The 18,801-nt window shown below is 42.9% G+C and overlaps 1 protein-coding gene across 10 annotated transcripts in view; it reads left to right on the top strand.

Annotated features, from left to right (window-relative positions):
- Positions 1-18,801, top strand: part of RBFOX2 (RNA binding fox-1 homolog 2) — a 228,669-nt gene that overhangs the window by 45,960 nt on the left and 163,908 nt on the right. For all 10 annotated transcript variants that reach the window (XR_008933229.1, XM_056845889.1, XM_056845888.1 and 7 more), the window contains exon 2: positions 1,057-1,107. Coding sequence is in view for 9 of the 10 variants with exons in the window: in XM_056845889.1 (XP_056701867.1) it covers positions 1,057-1,107 (51 nt within the window). In the remaining variant the exon portion in view is untranslated. The remainder of the gene's footprint in view (positions 1-1,056; positions 1,108-18,801) is intronic.

An 18,801-nucleotide genomic window follows, 5' to 3' on the forward strand; every position in this document is an offset into this window, starting at 1 on the left:
TAATCTTCTCTGTTAAGAAAACTGTAGTATAGTTGTATCTGAGTATTGGCAATGTTATTTTAAAAAGTCTTAAATTCTGCCCCAAGATAACCCAAATTTATCATCAAGAAAAGCTGACCTCTGCAACCTAGATGAAATGTGAAAATTGAGCAGACTTGTTTACATGGGCTAATTTTGTGTAACATTTATTTCATTAAAATGCAGTCAGGTAGTTTTATGTAAATGAGATTATTCTTATTTGTAAATTTAACATGTGTTCCAAGGATATGAGTATTTGTAGCAATGTAGGATAATCCATACTGAACTAAATTGCAATCTTGATAGCCCTTATGAGGCAGAAAGGCGGGGTATATATTTTGTAAAGTAAAATAATAAATACATTCATAAATTCAGAATGTTTCTTTTTGGGTAAGGACACAAGTTGTCTCAGTTGTCAAAATTGCTTTGATGTGTTTACTGTCTCATGTTGGCTGGCTCTTCCACATTCCTCCTTTTTGTAATCCATTATTTTTATGCAAGAATAATTTCTAAAAATGTGGTTAAAAGTAAATTTAGTTCTCGCAAACAGCAGATAGTGAGGCAAACTTGTTTCTCTGCAGATGAGGCCCCTCATGATTGAATAATACTTCCTACAAGTAGATTCCCTGTGTGCATAAGACTGGCATGTCTGGGACCATGCTACACTTAGAAGTCCTTTCCCTAACAGCTACTGCTGAGATTTCTGTGTGTGAGTGCAGGAAGGAGCTTTCAGTCAAGCCTCCTGAAGTAATACAGTACAAGGATAGATATATGAGAAGTAGGTTGTAAAAACTGTCTAAATGTGGACCATTTCTAAAATATTAAGAAAAGCAAATCACAAGATTTTAGTCATTCCCATTTGATTATTTGCAGGAGTGATTTTTTTTTGGGGGGGGTGACATTTACATACAAAGAAGGGTGTTTGTTATCTGCTCTTCTGTCAGATCATTATGGCTTTTACTTTCAGCTGTCTGGGATATAAAAGACTCCTTTTTCTTCCTCTTTATAATAAAATTATTCATTTCTGCTTCTTTTCAGAATGAGCCTCTGACCTCCAGTTATCATGGGTACCCAACCAGAGACAGTCAGGTAAGAGTAATTTCAGTAGTTCTGGCACAGGTTCTTCACTGTTGTCCTGCAATGGCAGCTGCCACTGTATAATAAGAATAATTCACAGTGGGTAGCCGTGTTAGTCTGTTTGCAGTAGTCAAAAAGGGCAAGAGTCCAGTAGCACCTTAAAGACTAACAAAAATATTTTCTGGTAGGGTATGAGCTTTCGTGAGCCACAGCTCACGAAAACTCATACCCTACCAGAAAATATTGTTGTTAGTCTTTAAGGTGCTACTGGACTCTTGCCCTTTTTGACTACTGTATAATAAAGTTCAATATAGGTTTGTGTCTTTATTCCTGTATGGAGCGACGGGTGGGGTGGGCAGAATGGCTGGCCCAGCCACACTGGGGAAGGCTCCTGAGCTCCTGCCCCTGCGGAGTCCACAGGATGCCTGTTGTGGTGCACCATCAGGGACCATGATCCTTGCTGGTGTGAGTTTGGAAGAAAAAGCAACTGCAACCCTAAGCAGATCTACTCAGAAGTAAGTCTTGTGTTATTCAATGGGGCTTACTCCCAGAAAAGTGCCCCTGGGGTTGCAACATTAATTGCTGGAGCTTTCAACAGATGGGGGAAGGCCTGTATCTTGGAGAAGGTTATGGAAGAACAAGCCTTACAGTTTATCCCTTTAATAAACCTACCTTAACAAAGTTACTTGACTGCCGGAAAACAACTTTGCTGCCAAAACTGCTGCCCTTACATGAGAATGAAGCAGAAGGGGTATTGACAGTATCATTGGCAGTATCCTGGGCTCAAAAAGTTGCAGCTGAAAGGTAAAGGACTTTTCTGTTGGCCTTCTTGGGCTTTGAGCTGGTCATGGGCTCATGCCCCTGAGGTAGGTTCTGCAGTGGTGCAAAAGGGTCCATTTAAGAAGTTCAGAGGAAGATGCATCAGGATGCAATGGAGAAGGAATTCCCACCAAGGTTGGCAGCAACTTCATGTCTATAGTGCCATAACTGCCTTTTTATGGAGGGTGAAGCAAGCTGAGAACTGACCTTCCCCAGATGAGCTCTCTTTTTTAATGTTTTAATGCTATATTTATTTATTCATTTATGTTTCAAATTTATAACCCACACTCCCAGGCCAAGGCTTACTCTGGTAAGTCAGGTTAGGTAGTGGGTCACTAGAAGACCTCTCAGCCCTCAGGAAGGCCATTTGAATGCCTGGAAGAAAGGGAATAGTTTGCCCAAAGTTCAAGGTGTTGTAGATTAGTCATTGGTGGTCCAGGGGAATAAGCAGCATGTTCCAGAGGTTTCAATTATTATGCATAGGATGGGCATCAAGGATGCAGCAGGTTCTAGGCTCAGATCCTGAAGTTTGTTTGTTTTTCTCCTCGCCATCACTTTTTCAAGACATCTGAGAATGCTGTTGTTGCTGACTCTAATGTAGGAAAATGCAAATGATAATGATAAATGAAAGGTGTTTTGAAGAATTGGCGCTGCAATAAAAATGTAGCCATGGTATCAAAATGACTGTGGGTGTGTTAAGTGCCGTCAAGATGCTTCCAACTCATGGCGACCCTAGGAATCAGTGTCCTCCAAAACGTCCTATCCTTAACAGCCTTGCTCAGATCTTGCAAATTGAGGGCCGTGCCTTCCTTTCTAGAGTCAATCCATCTCTTGTTGGGTCTTCCTCTTTTCCTGCTGCCTTCAGCTTTTCCTGGCATGATTGTCTTTTCCAGTGACTTCTGACTTCTCATAATGTGACCAAAGTATGACAGCCTCAGTTCAGTCATTTTAGCTTCTAGGGTCAGTTCAGGCTTGATTTGATCTATAACCCACTAATTTGTTTTTTTGGCAGTCCACGGTATCTGTGATACCCTCCTCCAACACCACATTTCAAAGGAGTCTACTTTCTTCCTATCAATGCTAGCTAAATATAAATTGTGCATGGAGTTTTCTAAAGTGAGTGACTTAGGTCATTACACACATCAGTAGAGTGACAGGGTTATCAAACTGGGAACATGTAACGTAAATTCCTACAAGGAGTTATTCTTAGTAACAGATGTCATAGAAATTAGCTGGCGTAATTATTGTGGCTTAGGAAACAGCATTTCTGTGGTCAAAGGTTCTTCCACACACAGCCAGCTATAGCTACTGTTTACACCAAACAGAGGAGTGTATCCACAACGGATAAACACACAAAGCAGTGCATCCATACCCGGTACCTCTGATTACTGCTGTTTCTTGGGTGGCATCATATCTTCCTTCAACCTAGCAGGTCACTTTGAGAATCATGTAGACCACTGAAGTTTAAAAGGTATGATAGGGAAATGCTAGCAACTGTCTTGGTGCATAGTGAATCTTGAATTAGGATGAACATTTTTAACTGTCTTTGGGAATGAATATTGGATGGTACTTTCATTCATAGGACTTTCATTCATAGGGTCGCCATGAGTCGGAAGCGACTTAACAGCACTTAACACACACACATTGGATGGTGCATAGGCATTGTTAATTTGTTCCAGGTAGGTTCCAAAGAGCAGAACTCAGACTTGCAGGTATTTAATGTGTCTTTCACAGGATGCTCTCTTTGTAGGCCTGAACAATTCCGGTTGCCTTTTAAGTAGCCGTATTATACTTTTGATCTTGAGCACCTGTTTCTTTAAGGGTTCATTCATGGCTGAAATAACAGATACAAAAGAATTATGTGGTACAACCTTCTTTGCACTCTACCAGAATTCGTGTGAGGGATAGTCTCCATGACCGAATGGTACCTCATGTAAAAAATGTCCTGTCTGCTTAAAGCTCTGCATGTCAGGGGGAATGGATCAAGCTTTAATATTCTCCCTGATTAACTTTCCACATCCTGGGGAACCCTCTCAATAGTAATCTTTCTCCCTCCCTTGTTTCCTCCAGATTGTGCAGTCTTTTATTATTTTGTAAGATGTGAATGTTTCTGTAGTTCTGCATGTCTTCGCAGAAGAATTATTTTTGGGAATACATGTTCAATTTTTCATAAGTATTGCCTAATTGGCACCTCATCACTCCTAATATCATTGTCTCCTGTAGTATTCGTAAGTTAACCAAGGGGAAAATGAAGCATGAAAACTCACCATCTCAAATTGTTTTGTTTTACTCCTCTTTTATAAATCATGTGTTTCACTATAATTGGTTTCCCCAGGAATAATACAGGTGAGCATAAGACAGTAGGTACCGTGTTTCCCCGAAAACAAGACACTGTCTTATATTTATTTTTCCTCAAGAAGACACACTATGGCTTATTTTCAGGGGATGTCTTATTCCGAGGGAATCAGAACTGCCTCCCTCTCGGCTCCCGTTCTCCCCTTACCACCCCCTTCCGGTCCCGCCCCCAGAGGCCCAGGCACGCTGGTTGCCAGGCCTTTGAAGTGGCAGCGGGAGACTGCATCTGCTCAGCTGGGCTCCTCCTGTCTTCCGCGCCCCCAGAGGCCCGGGCGCGCTGGTTGCAGAGCCTTTGAAGCTGCTGCAGGAGACCGCCTGTGCTGAGCTGGGCTCCTCCTGGTCTTTTCCACCCCAGCCCCGGGCGTGCTGGTTGCCGGGCCTTTGAAGCAGCCGCGGGAGACTGCATCTGCTCAGCTGGGCTCCTCCTGGTCTTCTCCACACCAGCCCCGGGGTGCCTTATTTTCGGGGTATGGCTTATATTAAGCAAATGCTTAGAAATGCAGCTATGGCTTATTTTATGGGTATGTCTTATTTTCGGGGAAACACGGTAGTCCAGTGCCTGTGCATACTTCAAAACCAAGTTTATTTTTAAACTCTGATCCCCCCCCCATTTGACTTTATGCAGAAATGTCTCTTTTGCATCTGATTTTTGACTGCCCTTGAGGGGCTTTGAGTAGGATTCATTTCAGGCTTGGCTTTCATTAATGAGGTTTCAAAGCTTTTATCTCATTGGGAGCTGCTAGATCTAATGGGATAGAGAGAGAGCCATATGTAATCTGTTACTGGGTCTCATGCTGCATGGGTGGACTGCAGGGTCCAGGACTTTGCTTTGTTAAATTCTGCATTAAAAAGAAATTAGCGCTGCCTATTTTGAAACCTCTCTTTCTCCCTGTTGTAAACAAGCTGGCTGTGAGGTACTTAGCAGAAATCACATCTATTATATTTGACTGCTTCCTGCTTGCCAAATGAAAGTGCATCTTTGAGAATACATGTATTTATTCCAAGGTAAATTTATTTCAAAACACAGCCGTTCACTCTCTAATGTACAATATCTTTCTCTTAATATTGCCAGTGTAGCGTAGTAGTTAGGGAGGCAGCCCAGGGACTGGGTGACTTGGATTCGATTCATTACTCTACCATGGAAACCTGCTGGTTGACCTGGGGCCACTCACCCTCTCAGCCTAACCTACCTCGCAGGGTTGTTGTGAGGATAAAATGGAGGAGGAGAAATGGTTGTTTTAAGGTATTTTTGGTCCCCTGTGGGGGGAAAGCATTGTATAAATATCCATATAAAATTGTATAGCTCCTCCTTACACATCAAAGGATATTAAGAAGACTATTTTCAGTCTTTCAAAGACTGTTTAGTTAGCTTAAGTAATTCAGATCTGTTAGTGGCTGTGTTGTTGATAACATATATTTGCTATGCTGAATTAAATTTAGCACACCAAAAATGTAAGAATTTTGCTGTTCTTACTGCTATTTGTCGATTTGACATGAAAACTTGCCTTATCCTGTACGTTCATGACATTGTATTCCTCCCCACCCCCGGTTTCTGCCTTTATGTGAACCCTTCTTAAACCATTCCTATCCCAGACCAAATGTTTTCAAATAAAGTGGCAAATTTTCAACAAAACCCCTTTCTCCATTCTCTCATCTCTTTTACTCAGATGAAGTCCATACCCATATATACAGCCTCAGGCTCTCCTTTGATTTTGCATTTCCTTTCTCATCATGCACAATACACCATATGCACAAATGTGCTGAGATGCACAGGCTATTGTTTCTATTTTTCAGATGGCAAACTGGCAGTTTGGAGTATTACAGTGTTGAGAGCCCTGACAAATTTTCTTTCACTCTAGGAGCCAGCTCAAAAATTAAGGAATCAAGATCACCACAACAAAAAAGCTAACATGAAATCTCTCCCATTTCTCATAATTTCAATAACTGTTTTAAAAAGCTCCATTTAATTGAACATTTGAACCAGTATAAAAATCAACTGATTAAGAAATTAATTCAGTTACCATCACTGACTGCTGTAACATTAACACATAAACAAGCAAAGACGTGTATATGTTTTGTGCCACTTTGGCTGTTCCTAATAAAAGGTATTACATGGATTATGTTCTTGGTTTTGGAGTTTTCTTTTGGGCCATGATTGCTGTAAACAACTTCTTTCTATTTTGGGAATAACTAAATTCAGCCAAGAAACAGGGATGTGTCATCTGGAGGAGAATGGGACTAGCAAGAGACTGAATTTAGAAAAATTCAACATGAGGTAAAACTACCCAGTTTGGCTTTAGTTAGCTTCATGTTTCATCTTAAATTTATCCCCAGTGTTAATATAATGACATACTACCAACTAATATAATGACATACTACCTTTGCTCTCCACCTACAAGGGATATCACATATTGCCGAGTTTAACAGCGCATTCTGGCTGCGCCGGTTATAGGAGGCAGCGTGGTTGCGCTGTTTCCAAAGGAGGTTCCCCCCCCCCTCGGGGCCGAAACCTCCTTGCGGCAGGAAAAATCCGTGCAACCCTTCATAGGGTTGCACGGGAGATACGCCTACAAGGTGGCGTATCTCGCCAAAATAAAAAAGGGCGTTCCCGGCCCGAAAGGGCTTTAGAGGCTGCCTAAAGGCGGCTCCTTCCCCAGCCCGGCACACCCCTGGGAACGCCCTTTTGGGGACGGCGCACGGAAGTGCGCCGTCTGGACCACAGCGCGAGGCTGTGCCAGCATCCCTGGGCCACGCTGCCAGTGCAGCGTGGGGCGGATGGCTTCTGGCCCTCCCCGCCGGCGTCCGGGCCACTTTGTGCGCCGCAGCCCCTTTTTCACCTCCTGAGCTCTAAGAGCTCAGGAATGCGCTGTTAGAGAGCTAATGGGGACAGTCACTGATCATTGTGTTTTCAATAGAGAGAAACCAACCATTTGTTGTTACTTGCTCTGAGAAAGCCAAGGTACTACCTGATACCAGCACCATTTTAAATCTACATCTGCTCAGCATTATGCATGTGAGGCTTGCATGAGAAGGTCTTAAGATTATGGCCTGAGACATAGCCTGATGTGAAATGATAATAAGCCTTGTACTTCCTCTGAGGATTGGCAAAAGACACTCCAATACAATCATTGCTGAAAATACTAGGAATCATGGTGACCTAGTGCCTGGGATTTGTTGAGCCCTGTAGTATTGTAAGAACATTCCCATAGCCATAAAGGTGGGGCAGCTTCCCTTCTGATTTTAGACACTAAAGATTAAATCTACACTGGTTGTTTTTCAGAATGTACTGTAAAGTATGAAGTAGCAGTTCGAGTCTTTGTTAGATATGTGAGAATGCGCTTGAAGATGGCTTGTATTGAGTCATTCATTGTATTATTTCAGTCATTTAAAAAGTGGCATGGAACTGGTTTATGCTTGTTGGTATTTTTTAAAGAAAAGAACTTTGTTTTTAGGAAAGTACACTTGCTCCTAATTCCAATTTTAAAAAAATGACTGTCCAAGGGCTTTTCACCAGTTTAATCAGTTTATGGTCATACTTGATGAAAAGCATTGTTTAAAAAGTTGATACTATTCTGAGCACCCAGCTTTCTTCATTTTTCCCTCATCATTTGTGAAAATCCCAAAGATAACTCGTAGTATAAATGAGCAATTTTTTTTTAAGAGGCCCGGTTTTCAGTAGATGGCTGTGGCAAGAATAGAGCTTAAGCAGAATCACCCTTGAGATTCATTTTATTTAACCTTGTGCTTTTGCAATGAAGCACCATGGCTTCATCGGTTATTTCCATGCATTGTTCATTCCTCCGAGATGTAAGCTTGAATTTCATACTTCTCTACCTTCGGCTGTTAGTCAAACACCCTCTAGTGGAGAAACCGCAAGTATTTCTGATACAAAATAGGCAACATGCCCTACAACATTATAGTGCAGAAGTATGCAACGTTGAGTTGCCTAAATTTTTTATCAGGCACAATGTGAGATGGGTAACTCAAGCAAATGCTGCAAATCCTCTTTAATTACTATCCATTTCCCTGATTATGGTGTGTTCTAATTCAAAGAAACTCTGGTATGCTGTGGTTTGCCTTGCAGCTCAGAACCAAATTTTCTGTTTCAAATTAATTTGTATACAAAATGATGATGGGTAAGAATAACATCATCTGTGGAATTTCTTCCAATCTGTTTCTCAGATTTTTGTCCTGAAAATTAAGCTTTGCCAATTTTTTACCCTGTTTTCTACCATTCTGGTATACATTCAGAGTAATCTGTATTGCAGGCTTGGTGAACATTTATTTGCAAGTTCACCATAGGTGGAAACATATTGAATTGCAGGAACCAAAAGAAAGATGAGGGATTCTTAATCTAGTTTTCCTATAAGGCAGTCTTGATGTCTTCTTTGTTTATCAGAATAATAAACCTGAATCAATTTATAACAAAGCAGAATAAATATTCCAGTGAAGACACTGCTGAATGTCATAGAAAGATTTTAAAAGCATTCTTTTTTATAGTGAAATTAAAGTCTGGGATAGAAAAATTATCACCATTGGATTCAGGGTAAATATAAGCCAGGACATTTAAGCTTTGGACAGTGCTCCTTGGTGCAGTGTTTGATCATTTGTGTGTGTGTGTGTGTGTGTGTGTGTGTGTGTGTGGTTGATCTTTGGGAAATGGCTTCATTTATTGCAAGCACAAGAACATAAGAAAAGCCATGCTGGGTCAGACCAAGGCCCATCAAGTCCATCAGTCTGTTCACATAGTGAAGCCAACAAGCCTCTAGGAAGCCAACAAGCAAGACGACTGCAGCAGCATCCTGCCTGTGTTCCACAGCACCTAATATAATAGGAATGCTCCTCTGATACTAGAGAGAATAGGTATGCATCATGACTAGTATTCATTTTGACTAGTAGCCATGGATAGCCCTATATCCTCCATGAACATGTCCACTCCCCTCTTAAAGCCTTCCAAGTTGGCAGCCATCACCACATCCTGGGGCAGGGAGTTCCACAATTTAACTATGCGTTGTGTGAAGAAATACTTCCTTTTAATGCCTTCCACACTTTAAGTGCCTTAAACACCATATAAACATTTGTAGACCGAATGATTGCAGTGAGCCCTCAGACGGCGTGTATAGTTGATTGCAGCATCATACAGTGGCCCGATTTTAAGTTCCAAACTGTCATAACTTCTAGAGAGTCTACATATTGATGAGTAAATACAGCGCAGTTTTGGGAAGCTGGCTCCTGTGCTTCTCTATGGCCAGAAAAAAACTTGGCTGCATTTAATGTATGCTACATACAGGAACAAGGTCTGTGGTTGTGACCGTCCTTTGCCATAAGAGGGCACTCATTGCCCAGGAACTGCTGAAAGGTTTTGGGGAAACCGATTCAGCTTCAATAGTTGTCTGCATGGTTTTGTTGGCGGGGGGGGGGGGGGGGAGGAACCAAGACTCGTGCCACTGTGGTTAAGATAACATCCTTCCTCTGGCTGTTTCCATTTTCTAAAAGCATACTGTTTCTACTTCCTGGCATTTGGTGGGAGCTTGGTATATGTGGATAATATTGGTGGATGGGTGGCAGTGGGAATAAGGAACGGAATGCGGCTGTTTATGTGAAAGGGTAGCAATTGAATTGGGAATGAGCACTAATAAGTAGGTGCAATAGCATCTGATAAACGTCTTTAGCTGCCTTTTACGAGGTAAATGGATATGGATGTAGCAGCTGAAAAGGAAAGGCGAAAAAAATAGTGTCACGCTACTTGTTTCCAAGCAGTAACCCTATCTTTCAAGGACAACTTATGTTTTAAGACATATTATTTGAATGATTTGTGCTTTTCCATTTGAGTACATTCTAGAAAAATTTTCTCCTTTTTAAAATATGCTTTTATTGAGTGAAATTGCTAGATCCGACACTCTTTGGGATGTGGTATTTCACTGACTTATAATGGGAGTAGGGAAGGCAGCTAGAATTGAGGGGGGGAAGGCTTTCCCCTCTGTGGCTAGGTCCTCTTCTGTGGCTCCCCTCTGATATGGGGACAGTTGCCTTACAAACAGTTGGGGTTGCAGGGAAGAGCAGAAATTGCTCCTGCAACCTCTTCTAGCAACCTGAAAACAGTTGTTTCAGTCTAAATTGTGGCATTAATAGACTTGGGAATGAGCTTAAAGCCTTTTGTTGCAAATGCCATAGTTGTAATACTGAAGGGATCTTGTATGTGTTTGTCCAGGTGTCTGGCAGCTGGTAAAGAGGAGGGGTGTCTTCATGATGCAGCTTACTGTTTGATCCTTCTCTAATATGATACCCAAGGGAATGAGCAATGTCGCCTGTGTCTTGTATGGCTAAAAAAAGATGCGATACCTGCAGTCTGCTTTGTCGCATGGTTGTCTTGTGTGAATTTGTGTCTAAAATGCCATCTACCATGCTAGAAGGGGTCCCTCTCCTTTGAATGGGAAGCTTGGTTGGGGAAATGATAGCTAATTCTCCCCCCCACACACACACACCTACCTTCGAGCTAATAGCACTTTCATATGTGTACCTCAGGGAAAGAGGTAGCCTCATCCAGTGTCCCAATGGTGGTTCCTTCTGCCTCACTCAAGCAGCTACACTGGGTAGCTGGGTCCTGATGAAGATGGGAACACAGAAGTGCTAAAGGTCAGGAGGGAGGCTAAGGAACAATATTTTACATGTGTGCCATTTAGTTGTACCATACCCTTGTTCTCTGTTGGGATCTGGAGCCATGCTCTGTGTTATTGGGTCTATCTCTGAATACAGCAGTTGCTGTGAAACCACTTGAATCTTGCATCTCCTCACATTGGCCAAGTTACTTGACATATCTAAGGAAAAGGTGTTCATACAAAAAGGTTTCAGGATTCTAAAATGCTCTGAGGATGGGAAACGAATGAGTGTGGTTTTAAATGCAACTCTTAACGTACCAGTTCATACAGCACATTACACCCCCCCCCCAAATTATAGTCTGGACATCAGCATTTCCACTTGCAGTACTCTGTGTTCATGTGGCATTTGTGTTAATCTTGCATGTAGTTATCATATTGAGACTTTTGATTTCCACCTCAAGAATTATTTGGCATGTTGTTTTCTTCTGTGTGGTGGTTGTTTGTGTTAGGTTCACATATGAGGCAGCTTTGATTAATGTCACATGTCCACCTCCACATTGGAGCACTTTGTGTGGGTGCCAGTGTTTCTGAATACATGGGAGACTGTCTTGCTTTCTCTGTGCCTGTAGTAGTGCTTAAAACTACTGGTATGAAGATATTTCTCATTCTGTGAAGGTGACTTTGCATTTCACAAAGTGAATGGATTTTCTTTGGCAGACTTTTCTGTTTAATCAACTTTAAAGATTCTACTTCTGTAGAACAATCACTGTGTGAAATGAAAGGCGAGAACTTCAGAACAAGTCAGTTACCTTACACAGGAATGCAGTACTACTGGCAACTCCGTGGATATGACTTCTCACTCATGAGGGAGAGGAAAATAGTTTGCAGCACCATGAGAGAACAGTTACAGAAAATAAACACTTACCATAAAATGTATAATATTGTTTAGGACTTACTATGATATGGCAGCTGGTTATACCAGTGATCACATTTTAAAAATAAAAACCATACAGTAAATGTAGCATCTGTAGCAAAACTTTCAAATCAGTTTCTTTATCTTCTTTGGGAATTCTGTATTACAGAACAATGCCCGCAGGTTGTTCAGATCTTTACATGTTAGCAGGCTATCCTAAAAAATATGTCAGCTTTTCCCTTTCAGTGTGATGTGGTCAGCAGACAGTTATCTGACTTTGAAACTGGGCCCCCCCAGACTGACTCCTAGCCTGGTTAAACATCATTAATTAATCCAAGTGGTATAGTGGTTAAGAGCAGCGGACTCTAATCTGAAGAACTGGGTTCGGTTCCCTACACTTCCACATGAAGCCTGCTGGGTGACCTTTCAACACAGGGGTGATAAGATCCTGTATCCAACCCATGCCAGTAACCTGGTTGCCACGTTCTTGACCAAATGAAGTTTCTGAACAGTATTCAACAAGAGTTTTTGAACACATAGGACAATTACGGTAATCTGACCTGAATGTGATCAGAGCATGGATCATTGTGGCCAGATCATGCTGCAGCTGGCATTTCAACAACAGGTGCTGCGTGTCTCGGGGGAGATCTTAGCTTCCAGCCGTAAACCAGGATCCATAAGCACTCCCAAGCTACGAATCTGCTCCTTCAGGGAGAGTGGAGCCCCCTCTAGAACAGCCTAACTCAACAGTCCTTGAGTGTCATTGACCAACACAGCCTCCGTCTTGTCTGGACTGAACTTCAGTTTATTGGCCCTCTGTTATCCCATTACCTGTTATGGCCCAGCCAGGTCCAGGGGACACAGATGACTCCTCTGATGAAAAGTCAGCCAACAGCCCTGGCTTCTATACACAGCCAGCACCGGAGGTGGCACAGGAAGAAGCAGCCCCTGCAGAGTCAGACCCAAACCCGCAGCAAGGGACCAGCGCAGCAACTCCTCAGCCCTCCAGCTCTGAGGCGGCTGCAGAATGCCAACTGCCTGTCTGCTCACCCCCCTCATCACCAGAGCCTCAGGAACGGCGCAGGAGGTGGACACGTAGGATTGTGCAGGATCAGAGATGAAGTGCTCGACTGGCAGCTAGATACTGACCCAGCATGGACCGTGGGTATGAGTGTTCGCAGGAGCAGGTCTGGCTGGCAGGTGCATAGCATTACAGGCTGCCTGCATGGTGTGCTGCTGATAAGCAGCTGTGAAGAGCATTGCTGTATGGAAGCAACATGTCTATCTACTCCTGACCTTGCAGTGAACTGTTTGCTCTGACTGGACTTCGGCTTGAACCCTTGGAGTTGGCTTTTGGATTACCTTTGGATTTGCCCCTGTGAGGTTTGAAACTGTTTGGTATGTGTGTACCGGGAGATCACGACATTACCTTCTCCAGGTATCTATTCAGGAGCTCCACAGCCGCTGGCTCAGCTGTTAAAGAGAAATAGAACTGAGTGTCATCTGCAAATTGATGGCACCTCATTTCAAATTCCCAGAAAATCTCTCCCAATGGTTTCATGTAGAAGTTAAATAGCACTGGGGCAAGATAGATGCCATAAATGCCACAGGGGCTGAGCAAATGTTATCTACTGGAATCGGCCTGCCTAAGTAAGAATAGAGCTATCAAAACATGGTACTGCCTACTCCCAACCTAGTCAGCTTCTCCAGAAATATCCCATGGTTGCTGGTACTGAAAGCCATCAACAGACACCCACTGCCGTGTCACCAATCAAGGTAGTTTCCATCCCAGACCTGAATCCAGATTGAAATGAGTCTAGATAATCTCTCTTCTCTAAGACTGCTTGAAGCTGCATAGCCACCACCTGCTCAAGAACCTTGGCCAAACATTGAGTGTTGGTTGCCAAGCAATTGCTGTTTAGGTCATTTTGGTCCAGGGTCGCCTTCTTCAGGAGGGCGTCTCACGCTGGAGAGCCAGCATGGTGTAGTGGTTAAGAGCAGTGGTTTGGAGCGGTGGATTCTGATCTGGAAAACCGGATTTGTTTCCCCACTCCTACACACGAAGCCAGCTGGGTGATCATGGGCAAGTCACATTCTCTCAACTTCACCTACCTCACAGGGTGTCTGTTGCGGGAAGGGGAAGGGAAGGTGATTGTAAGCCGGTTTGAGTCTCCCTTAAGTGGTAGAGAAAGTCGGCATATAAAAACCAACTCCTCTTCTTCTTCAACTGCCTCTTTCAAAGTAGCTTTGGAACCCTTCTAAAGAGAGGCACTTGCCACCTGGACCCGTTTGGCCCACCCAGCCTGTCTTGACACCAACAGACATGAATTGCAAGGGGTAGAGTCTTGATGTGGGCTGTGCACTTTTGAGCAGCGTGTTCACTCCATCAGACCGCACCAATGGAAATTAATCTATGACGCAACTAGGACCAGAATGTGTTCCAAAAGCATCCTGAGATTTAACTGAATCAATTGTGGCATCTAAGTCACAGTGGATGTGAACACTTTTATCTGCAAAGCGTATCACAAAAGAGTTGCAGTGGCACTGTATGTCTTCCAGGTTAGCTTCCTCAGTGGCTTGGGATAAGAGCCTTCTTAAGGTAAAGGTAGTCCCCTGTGCAAGCACCGGGTCATTACTGACCCATGGGGTGACGTCACATCCCGACGTTTCCTAGGCAGACCATGTTTTCGGGGTGGTTCGCCATGGCTGTCCCTAATCGTCTACACTTTACTCCCAGCAAGCTGGGTACTCATTTTACTGACCTCGGAAGGATGGAAGGCTGAATTAACCTCAAGCCGGCTACCTGAAACCAACTTCCATCGGGATCGAACTCAGGTCATGAGCAGAGCTTGGACTGCAGTACTGCAGCTTGCCACTCTGTGCCACGGGGCCCCTAAGAGCCTTCTTACAATGAGGAAAAGGCTCCACTGGAAGCATTGTGTGGACGTAATGGTGGCAGAGAAGTGAGCTTGCTTCATCCCCATAACCACCACAGAGTGATAATACACTCTCACCATGTTTGGTCACATTCACTTCGAGTTTTCCTCCACCTGCACTCCAACCATTTGCCCAAATGATTTCATTGCCCCAAGCTCTTCAGTAATCCAAGGACCATTCCGGGCTCTGCAGAAGGAAAGAGGGCTCTTGAGCAATTTTGTCCACCACCACATCTCTGTATTCCATGGGCTCTCACCCCTGACAATCTTGATCTGCACAGGTTAGAGGGGAAGTGAGTTGCTCAGATCTTATTGCTGGCTCCCAATGCTTCCATTTCACACATCTCACTCCTTAAGAATCAGATGAGGTGGGGCAAGTGGAAAGGGCAAAGGAAAAGGCAGGAAAAAGTGCCAAGTTTTCTCATCCTTGTTCGTGAAACCCCAAACCCTGTTTCCTCCCTTCATTGCCTCTTTATTTCCCCCTGAGAAGCTAAAACAGTTCTTATTGTTCCTCCCTACCCTTTAACCAGTACCCTTTCCATAGATGCAGAGGGATTTTCTTCTCTTTAAGGAGTAGCAGTTCTGCCTTTTTGCCAGCCAAAGGATGAATACAGAGAGGAGGCAATACAAACTCTCTAGACAATCTGTATCTTTTGGCTGCTGCCTGTAGGGCACTAATGATGGTTCAGTAGCCGCTGCCTGGATCATAGGCTTAGATTCTTACTCAGCTGCAGGCAGTTAGGATCTTGCTCTTACCTCTAGAGGAAATCTGTGCTGAAGGCTTTTGCTTATTTAAAGTATCAGCTGTGTCTTCTGAGTTGGCAAGCATAATTTGTGAAATCAAAAGATCTGTGTATTTTCTCAAAAGCATCATCTGCTTTGCCTACCTTTGCACTTTGTAGCAGGAGCCCCCTAAAATTGTAGCCTATCTTTAGCAGGAGGCAGAGTGATTTGAGTAAATTGTTTTATCCAGATTGAGAATGGCAGGTGAACATAGATAGTATGCTTTATTCTGGGTGCCATTTCAATGAGATGAGGTGGTGGGAAGTGAATTTATATTCCATAGATGACAGTCTGTAGTGGTAATTCTATGGCATGGTAAAAGCGATTTTCTTGGTTGATCGTATTAATTGCATGCCGGATGGTGTGCTGTAAGAAATCTATAATTAGAGGATAAGGGCTTTCTTTTCCAACCAAGGTCAGAGGCTGTTTTCTGCCAGCTCCCGTGTAGAAAGCAACTGACAGACTAAATGAAAACCTGAGCAGATGCCATACTGCTATTTACCAGAAAGGGTCTTGTGACCTGCGTCTTCCTCCGCCTCCCTCTTCAGCAATGCAGCCAGTCGTACGGAAGTGACTTTGGTTGCTGCCACCACCCACACAGAAGATAGCTGTTTACTTCTTGGTTCAATTTTAGCAAACATCCCAGCTTTTCACTGATGGGAACCTGTATGGTGATGAGATGCTTTCTGCTGCAGAGGAAGCTGCACTCACACTACTCTGCAGTGTAGCGTTGAGAAGGCATGGCTGACAAAGAGAGCTGGAGCTCCAAGGAAGGTTATATTAAGAAGAAACTGTTTACATTTCTTAGCCTCTTATCTTTCGTTGCTTCCTGTTAACAGTAGAGAAGCTTGGGGGGAACGTGTCATTATTTGTACACAAAAGGGGTTTTCTTGTTTTTGTTTTTTAATAGGGTGCCATTTATGAGTGTTCTATATTTAAAAGATTTGCTGCATCCTGACAGCCATTTTCTGTTGGTAGTTTTTCACACACATTGGATAGTTGCTACTCCCTTGTGGGGAGTTTTCTCTAATTTAGCCTTTCTTTGTAGAAAGATCTGTTTCCCAGAACTCAAACAGCAGTATTATATGCCTAGAAAATGCTGTTTGCCCCCCCAGCAGCCTTTGCTGGGTGGAATGTGGCTATGTTGCTGTCACTTCCTGAATACCCATGTCGCTGTTAATGAAAAGTGACATGATTTCTTTCCCAATAATAGAGCAATATATTGCTTTATTTAATTTTTGGAAGCGGAACACTTCTCCACTTAAGAGAGCTCATGGCCAAGCAGTCTGTATGAATTACTATTTATGAACTTATTAGATTCGCACCCCAACTATCTTCCATCAAAAAGGGATGGCCAGACCCAGTCCTGCTCAGCTTCAGCAAGACCTGCTGTATCATGTGACCTCTAACCATACACTGGGACAGTATCATACTGTACAAAGAAGAAAGTATACCTAAAATAAAGTTTGGGCAGAGGCCCTCTTTCTGGCATAGTACAGTTCCCCAAAAGAGTTGCAATTTGCAGTCAAAACCTTCTCATGTGAGGACTGAACGACTAAAGATGCACATGTCTCAACTGAGTCTGAGTTGCTCCTGGTACTTGTTGTTGGGGTGAACATGGAATCCTTGTGCTCTGATTTAAAGTCATAACCAAACTCAGGAGATTTTTAATCCTGGTCTTTGGAGGGAAGTGTAATCAGACTGTCAACTGCTTCTGTAATGACAGTTTCAGTAAGATGACAACCAAGCCTGAAACTAACTGGGGCTAGCATGCGTAAAGGTCTGTCTCCATCTGAATTTCCCATGACAGCTCTTGGACATCTCCCATCCTGGCTACATCATAAATGTAACAAGCATTCACGGACATACACTTGAGCCTGAACCACATTATATTTAATAGGACAGGAGTCTCTACTCTAGTTGAAAGTGTGAGCGCTATTGGAATATTGAGAAAGTATAATGGGAAGCACCACAAAAAAATTTGCTCCCTGCATGGCCTCAGGGAGAAGTTGCCGAGCCCAGAGAAATAAGAAAGCATATTTCTGTGGCTAATCTTTGGGTACATGGCTGTGATCTATACCTGTCAAGGATAAGCTTGATCAGCTGGTAGGGAGTTACCTGAAGCTCCTTGTTTTTTTCTGTTTCATTCAAGATCCTTTGGAACTTAGGCTGTTACCACACTAGGTGTTCCCAGCGATATATTAAGAGTTTGGAAATGTTATAAAAAATTCTGTTCACACTTTCTATGTATTCCCATTGATGTATTAAGAGTTTGAAACTGTTATAAAAAATACTATTCACACTTTGTTTGGCCCCTTTAGCTGTGAAGACGTCTTGCAACCATTTTTTAGCCATGGCATCCAAAAACCCTTTTAAAGCGATGTTTTTTATAACATTTCCAAACTCTTGATACATCGCTGGGAATACCTAGTGCGGTAACAGCCTTAGTCCACAGACTCAAGAGTCATCAAGTGGGAGCTAGAAAACACAACTGCAAGCCCAATGTTGAGTATGGACAATATGCATATGGTAAACCTCCCCATGTTGGGGATTGTTGTCAGAGAATGCAAGAGTTTCCTTTACATCAGAGCTGTGCTGGGTGATTTCAAGTCTACAAGTTTCCATATGAAAACAGATGTTACAGTTTATGTGTGCAGAATGTACACCTTGGCTAAGCACACTTGAATTGACTACAAGTGTCTGCACAGGTTTTAGTGCCAAGAACGTGCCCAGCTTTTAACCAATGTGTAAAGCTGATTTGCAGACTATGGGTAAAATTTATCATGGTTAGCAGTAACTGTGGTGTAGACCAACATCTACACCACAATTCTTGCTAACTATGATTAATTTTGCCCATAGTTTGCTTCACTGTGTTTGCTGCTCACAACTGTTCATCATAGCTCAGAGATCAGGAACCCACCCGAAGCCAAGAAATGTTCCAGATTCATACCGTTTTCATTACTAATACGCAAGTGCCACAGAAACCATATAATTAGGGTAATATAAAGTCCCTCAATTGCATTGACTGACTCACATTGGGTATCAAAACTGATAGAGTACTTCTGATAACTGATAACATACTGTAACTTCTTGTTACATATGTAGTCCAAGATATTCTGGTTAATAGTCATCTGAACGGAACATTTTTATATCTTCTAACTAAAGCTTGGAAAACAAAGTCTGCCTTAGAATGCCTCTAGCAGATGAAAACTTTGTGTCGAATAGTATGAAGGAAAGTATGTATGTGTCAGATTTTCCTTTTTGTTCACTTCAGGAGCCGGGAGTGAAAGCCAGGAACATA

This window comes from Euleptes europaea, chromosome 3 (assembly GCF_029931775.1).
Source record: "Euleptes europaea isolate rEulEur1 chromosome 3, rEulEur1.hap1, whole genome shotgun sequence".
NCBI classification, from domain to species: domain Eukaryota; kingdom Metazoa; phylum Chordata; class Lepidosauria; order Squamata; family Sphaerodactylidae; genus Euleptes; species Euleptes europaea.